This window comes from Lissotriton helveticus, chromosome 11, assembly GCF_964261635.1.
Source record: "Lissotriton helveticus chromosome 11, aLisHel1.1, whole genome shotgun sequence".
In the NCBI taxonomy this organism is placed as follows: domain Eukaryota; kingdom Metazoa; phylum Chordata; class Amphibia; order Caudata; family Salamandridae; genus Lissotriton; species Lissotriton helveticus.
Genome location: NC_136072.1, coordinates 1,077,732,245 through 1,077,740,235, shown reverse-complemented (window position 1 = coordinate 1,077,740,235; position 7,991 = coordinate 1,077,732,245). Strand labels below are relative to the sequence as shown.

The 7,991-nt window shown below is 40.2% G+C and overlaps 1 protein-coding gene across 1 annotated transcript in view; it reads right to left on the bottom strand.

Moving 5' to 3' along the window:
- Positions 1-1,561: 1,561 nt before the first annotated feature.
- Positions 1,562-7,991, bottom strand: part of PRKAB1 (protein kinase AMP-activated non-catalytic subunit beta 1) — a 148,379-nt gene continuing 141,949 nt past the window's right edge. Inside the window, exons 7-8 of the mRNA XM_078667650.1 lie at positions 2,526-2,594; positions 1,562-2,446 (exon numbers count right to left, since the gene is read on the bottom strand). Coding sequence (XP_078523776.1) covers positions 2,369-2,446; positions 2,526-2,594 — 147 coding nt within the window. The 3' untranslated portion in view covers positions 1,562-2,368. The remainder of the gene's footprint in view (positions 2,447-2,525; positions 2,595-7,991) is intronic.

Sequence of the window (7,991 nt, the reverse complement as noted above, 5' to 3'; positions counted from 1 at the left end):
TAACTAATATCCCCCTTTCGCGAAAAAAGATGGACGTTGAACATAGTTGGGAAACTGATTTAGCTGAATCCTTCTCTGTTTTACTGTGGAATAAAATCTGGGCTAAAATATGGAAGTCCTCTAGAGCAGCTAATACAAAACAGACTTTGTTTTTTGTTTATAATAGACTTCTCATCACCCCTGCTAAACTCCACAAGATTGACCCCAACATTCCTTCTACCTGTTGGTCCTGTGCTAGTTTATCCGCAGACCTCAAACATATGTTATTTACCTGTCCGCTAATTCATACTTTTTGGACACGTGTCTGGCAACATACTTACAATATTTTTCATACTCTTATCCCCTTTTCTTTCACTCATATTTTTCTTGGAAGCATTTCTGAAGATTGGTCATCCCAAACTATTGGGGTTCACATTTTTGATTTACTCCTTGCTGTTGTCTTTCAATAAATTACAGAATCATAGAAAGATACCTCTGCAGTCTCTTTTCAGGCATGGTGGTACAGAATCTGCTACAATCATAGATTAGATAGAGCCTATGGGCCTCATTTATGAAAAGTGACGCATCGCTGCGTGAAAACAGCGATGCGTCACTTTTCATTGCGCCCTCCTTGCGACACCAATGATGCGTCATATTTACAATATGACGCATCATCTCTGAAGGAGCCACAGATACGTCAGAAATACTGACGTATCTGTAAGCACAAAAGTGACGCATTGCTGGAATGTGTCACAAAAGTGACGCAACTCCAGCAATGCGTCCATTCACATGGGGAAAGCCCCATGTGAAAGGGCTTGCGTTAGTCTTACGCCTGCTGTGAGGCAGGCGCAAGATTTTGACGCAACAGCGTCCTAAAAGTGATGTAGTGAAATCTCATAGATTTCACTGCGTCACTATTACGAGGCTTTTTGCGCGGGAATGCCCCCTCTGCATACATTATACCTGACGCAGGTATAATGTAGCGCAGGGGTTTACAAAGTGACGCATCTGCTTAGATGCGTCACTTTGTAAATAGTGCGCAACAGGAGGCATGTTTTACGCCGCCAATGCGTCACAAAAAGTGACGCATCGGAAGCGCAAAACTGACGCAAGGCCTCATAAATGAGGCCCCATGTATTTCCCATCTCGCTTGCAATTTAAAGACATTTACTTTTTAAATGTATCCACCAAAAAAATGTCTTTGCATGAACCCTCTGTGGAAGAAGTACTCAAACCACCTTGACATTTACATCCCGTGTTGTTTAAATTTTGTATTTTATTGTTTGTATGCTGCTATAATGCATTAGGAACAATGTATTGTAATACTGTTTTGCTTATTCAATTATTATATCTTCCCCTTTTCCTTTTTCCAATCTTTTCTCTCCCCCCCCTTTCTTCTTCTTTCCTTTTCTCTTTTTTTATATGATGTATTATCATCCTTTTCTAGTTTAGGATATTAATCTTGCATTATCTGTATTGTGTTACAATTATTTTTATCCATCAAATAAAATCTTTAAGCTTAAGATAAGGGAGCTTTAAGTGTCAATAAACTATCACAAAAAGCCATCCTCGCACACAAATATCAGCACAAGCAAATCCTTTATTTTACTGTATAAAATGAAACACCCCCAAACAGACATGCAGTTGACTTAACAAAACAAGTTGTGCAAAACTCCTGCAGGTGGTGTCCCTCTTGTTATTTTTGATTAAAAGAACACAAAGATATTAACAAACTATTGGGTCAGACATCATAATCAGTCTTTTGAACTTCTTCATTCTCCCTCAAAAGACTTTCACATGTTCTATAAACCCAAACCCATGCCCCACCACCCATAATCATAACTTCAGGAACTATATGTCCGACACTAAAAACGGATTCTCAGATGAGTCGAACAGAAAGCAGTGCAGTCATCTCTGCATCAGGTGTGCAAAATTGAAGCGTGAGGTATTCCATTCTATTGTGTGTACAGTGGAAGGAAGCCAAGGGTGGACCTCGACAACTCCCTCTCAAACAAGCTTCATAAATACTTGCCACATTCCAGAGTCATTCTCCCCAAACCATCAGTGTCCAGAGCAAAACAAAAATATGCCATTATGGTTCTGTGTGTCTGCCACACGGGCTTGGGTCACTTTGATCACTTATTCTTGGCTTGGAAAAGTAGGAACTGCACACTCTAGGCCTTCTCCACCGCTCTGGCTGCCTGTTGTACCCCCTCAAGCTGGGCATCGGTGGTACAAAGCAAGTGTGAAAGAAATGCATTGCTTTACCATGTGAAAATAATATTGGAGATCAACAGAGGGGAATAAACGCATATATTGTCCTCTGAAAAATGTGTTCCCACTCCACAGCACCCCACAGGGTGCTTGGTAAATAAATACAGTCCTGGCCTCATATCGGCTTGTACAGCAGTGTGGTGACATACTTCTTCTTGTATCGGTGGGTGGCACTGAGGACCATTACTCCATCCTATGAAAGAATTAAGACATCTTAGTGCATGGATGAGGAAACACGTGAAGAATCAAAACACGCATTTTTTTACACTTACTTTGATTGAAAGTGCATATAGATGATTCAGCATGACATGGTTGGGCTCTGGCAGGAGGGCAGGATCACACTGAAAAAAAGTTAGAGTTTATTTAGTGTGCAATAAACTTAGTCAAAACAGCAGTGCAATGTCATTTAGGGCAGGTAGCTAAAAACGTGCATTAAGGTATGTGCTTAAGAATCACACTTTATCCCCTTAATGTTATTACATCCATTATTTTTCAAGGTCCCTTTGGTAACGTTTTCCTTTAGTTGAAAGAAAAAAAAATGTAGGGGCCTATTTATGAGGCTATTTGTGTCGCTCTTGCACCACACAACGTGGTGAAAGAGCGAATACCTTAAGACAGGTTTTTGAAGCCGCACAAAGCTCCTTTGCATGGCTCGGAGTGGCTTCACAAATCTGGAGTAACGTAACGCAGCGCAAATCGCTGTGTTGGGTTACTCTGCCCTGGGAAGGCGTTCCATGGGCGCTGAGTGGGTGTTCCCATGTAACTCCCATGGTTTTTGACACATTTCCAAATTTAAAAGTACCTGTTAACCTGATAATGCGCCAACATCTTACACCTTCCCAGAGGAGGCGTAACAAGGAGAAATATATCTATAGAAATATAACTATTTCTAGTTTATTCCTTGTTAATGTGTGTTGCATTCCGTAGTGTACATTGCAAGAGGAATATCCTCTCAGGGATACCTTCCTGCACAAAAACAATCCTGCATGCAACTGAGGCACCCTTGCACCAGGGTGCAAGGGTGCCTGGCTAGGCTACCAAAAGGATGCCAGCCCAGGGGAAAGGACAGGAATAAGTATTGCCTTAAGTAAGGTGAACTACAGCACTGTAGGACTTCCCGAAAATAGGCCGCTTAGTTTTTATTTTTCAATGAAAATTGCAATTAGTAGCATTGAAAACGCTGCTAAGGGGCCGATTACGATGTCGTTCGGAAACTTTCTGCCTGACACTATCTTGGAATCGGGACCAACTGACTAGCGTTCGGCGGTTCCGCCCGACCGATTACGATGCGACTGAACACTGATCAGTCGGAGTCCCATCCTTTCCTATGGGAGCTTGTTTTCCGCCCGACAACACAGGCTCCTATGGTGAAATGGGGTGTGTGTGTAAAACCCTGCAGTTGTCACAGTCACCCCATGGTGCCTGCCACACAGTACAGGGTTTTACAGGGGGTCCCTTGGGTATGTCCTTGGCCCCCAACTAAAGGCCTCAGGATGAAAGGGGCCCTGCTAGGGCCCCCCAAAGTCACCCTCTGACAGCCTTTCCGTGTCGGACAGGCCGACTTGGAAAGGCTGTTTGAAACTGGCATCGTAATCGTAAAGTTTAGCTTTGACACAGCTCGTTTAGATGAATCTGACAAGCCACCATGAAATGCATGCCTCAGAAATGGTGTTACCTTTGTGAAAGTTTTCCAAATAATACAATTCCATCTAATATACATAAAATACATAGAATAATAAGATGCAAGTTATGAAATGAATATAAAGCCCAGCTTGTGAGTAGAACAATAATGCATCGTTGTTCACATTCTCTAGAAAAATCCACAGGACCTATATCTTCTACGCCAGGCTGTGTACAAAAACCTAGATATCCTAAAAGTAATGAAACCTTTGGTATTCAATTTTTACATCTTCATAGCAACTTGATATGGTCTGATGCCGATATTGGGGCAATCTATTTCTTCCTTAGGAGCCAATATCTGTTGCAGAAAACAATAGTCTGGATTAAGTTTCAGGAACTTGATCACACTGGATAAAGGTTGGACATAAACTTAGAGTTTAACCACTTCTTACCAAAATCAGCAAGCAGTAAGATACCAAATCTAAATCTGAGCTAAAGATTTTTGGCTAGTACATGAAGTAATAATGTCTGTAAATAACTCACATTTTTACAGCACACTTAAAACCTAAAAATAATTAAATCAATCCTTTTCTAGGTAACTTGACAAGCCACGTTTCCATAACAAAAGTCCATATATTTGTGTTTCAGTCATTTCACGTATAGACTCCAGCTTGTCCCAAACTCCATCAGTCCTAGTGAATAAAACCATGTCCTTCCAAATCGAAGTCATGGAATAGCAGAAGCTTTGCTCAGGTCTTTAACCATGAGTAGCGCTTTCCGATATAAGGCATCTAGACCACCCAATATGCAGCCAGAATAGAAGAGGCTTGAGGTAAGCAACATGAGCGATACATTTTAAACCTAGATCAAGAAAGCATGGTGTGTCAATTTTAATGAAGATTTTAAGAATTTTTAGTTTTCTGCCAAACTATCAATATTGCAGTGACCCCAAACCTAAGCACCATATAGGACTTTGTACATTTGAATAGTTATGAATACAGGTATGAATCTCAATTGCTTCGTTTTAATCTTCTTTTTTTTTTTTTTAAGACTGGCAGTGTCTCCTTGTTGTAGGGTTAACTGACTTATCAAAATTTTAAGGAACCAGGAAAGAGGTTTAGCCAATCTAACTCCCACATAATAGAAATATCTTACCATATCAATTGGGTGTCACTCATTTTTAATGAACCCTTGAAAGACCAAAAGGGATTAAAAGGAATATGTTTGATACTAGTAGTGTTCATTTCTAGGCCGTGAAGTTTGCATAAGATCGAAAGCTTGCTCACTAGAATTTTAGCTATCCGCAGGGTATCATTTAAAAGTAACTATGGGATCTTTTGGATTACTAATTTGGGGGACTCATTTTTGTAATTAAGCAAATGTTCAATCACCTCACTAATAAAGGTTGTGATCAGACATCATGGCAGAGATGGTGGGCGTGGAGGTCCCACTAGAAGCTAGATGGCATATCCTGGGGGTAACAAATGACATCACTTGGCCGAAGTGGGATAAGATTTGGCTGGCACTAGCGAGTATGGTCGCCAAAAGGAATATAGCGAGGCTATGGGGTAGTGAGGTCGTGCCGACAGTGGAGGACTGGGAACGAGACCTAGATTGGTGCCAACGAGCTGAGAGAGTCATATACAAAAGCAGAGCATGCTCCAAGAAATGGGAGAAGATTTGGGCGGCGTGGAGCCTGTACAGGGGGGAATCAGTGGATACCCAGGCGGTGTCTGACACTGGTTAGCGTTATGCATGTGCTCTGGTCCTAAATGCTGATTGTATTGAAGGCGATGATTTTATGAGTTGAGTGCCTTCATTCAACCTATTGACATTATGATGTTGCCTGCTGTAGGCGTGTTACAGACATGGGCGTGGCATGGGGTACGAACTGCTATTGATGACTGTCGGGTGGCATTCCTCATGTGGATATATTACCAGAGTCAGATGCTAGCGGTGGGGTGCATACCGGGGGGCTTGATCTTTGTATGCAGGTCACACTGTTAACGATGAATACATGCGTTGCGTTGTCTTTTATGTGCCAATGAATTACCGATGCTGACTAATGTGCGATTATATGGAGCTTGTTATTACAATAAAAAGATTTTCCCCAAAAAAATAAAGGTTGTGAACAGAATAGGGGCTAATGCGCACACACATCACACACAACACTATTAAGCTAGAAGGCGGGGTTACCTCCTCACTCACGCCAGTAGACCTGCGCATAGTTATTTGAATACAGGTGCATTTTTAACAATTTGACAGCACTTCTAATAGCTCTGCTGTCAGAACAGAGTCAAAGGATACCCGTAAGTTAACAAACGCTGCATATAAGCATATAAGCGTTTTGCTTCATTGCTATTGGTTTTCCACAGGAGGAGTGCAAAGCAAAAAACCTGATCAATTGTACTAATACAGAGGCAAAATCTAGCTTATAAATAGGATAAAACTTTTGATTCGGTCATCCAAAGTTGTAATTTATCCAGCACTTGCTTGCTGAAGACTTTTTTGTAAGCTGTCAATCAGATGAATTGGAACAAAACACAGGGGTCACCCATATAACCCATAGGCTTTTGGGTATGTAACAAGAAAAAACAACAACGTAAAGCCTACGGAACACTATTTCGTTTTTCTGATTGAAAGACTGGATACCATCAATTGTCCAGTCTTGGGATAGTCCTTCTCTACACAGTTTAATTGAGATAATTTCACTTTAGAGTATCTCCAAAAAATAGCCAAACGCACAAAGCAATAAAAATCCAATGTATAGTTCAACTTTTTCTTTTAATTAAACCACACTCGACCTTAATTATTGGTCTCTTGCTTTAAACAAAAACTGTACACGATTTATATATAATTAGATAACAAGGATTAGAACTGAAGGGGTTTTTAGATGAGGACCATTAACCCACTAGAGGGTTTCAACAAAGGTATAAATTGACAGATATGCTCACCAGAGAGGTTGATCTGATAATAGATGGCAAAATAACTTTGCCCACCAGAGGGCAGAAAAACACCCATCATCTAATCTAATTGCGAAAGATGTTTATAGCATAAGCATCACCCCTTAAATGTTTAGTAAACTGTATATAAACGTATCAATTACCAAATTATGTTTATACATCCATTAAGTGTATATACTTTGTTAACAATACAATAGTATTTCAATGATATCGCTGTTCCCAACCATAACACTCGGTTTTTATAAAAACTACAATTCCCAAGTTACTTCCTGTTGTTGAAAGGAAGTGAGATCAGAATGATGGGTTTCAGGCGTTTTTTTTTTAAAAATATAAAAGAGAACTGCAACATTGTATCCCTACCGTGATCAAGCAACAGTACGTTGCGAAACGCGTTGGTGTTGTGCGATGAATGCTGCCTTTTGAAAATAAATGGTGAAACTTTGGGAAAACATATCCTTTGTTGAGTGCTGACTTGCGCTATCGGCTGATAGCTTTTGAAGAATATATATATATATATATACAAAAAACACATACTTTTGACTTACATACATATATATATATACACTTTTTTTGAGAACCAAACTCACGGTTCTAATGCCCCACTTATTTGAACAAGGATGTCAATGTATAATTTTTTCACATGACATTCCTTCTCTTAAGATCACCAAAACAAACACAAAAGCGATGAAAAAAGGAGTGTATGAGGTTATACCACTTTTGACCTCTCTTGAAATGGCACTCTCTTGAATAATTATTTCATTAACAGTGTTCAAACAAATTTCTTGTTTTGGAGTCCTTCAATTATGTGTGTCAGATGAATTGGGCCATACTTCCCAGGAGAGGTGGAACATGCTTTCTTGTAAATGGGAACACTTTCTGTCCCCTGCCAGGACTCTGTGACAAGAGCAACTGCTCAAATAGTGTTGGATGCAATATTAATATAAAGGGACCAAATAGATGGCCCGACCAGAAAAGGTTCACAGGAATCTAGTCCAGTCTGGGAGCCTTTCCAGTTTTCTGGCTGTCAATTGATGTGTGTGTCTAAGAGCAAGAATTCAGTGGCAGTAATAGGCGGATTATTAAGAAGATTTGCACTTTATAAAATAATGTATGATGCAGGATCACTTACGGGAAGTGACTGCAGATACATTTGAA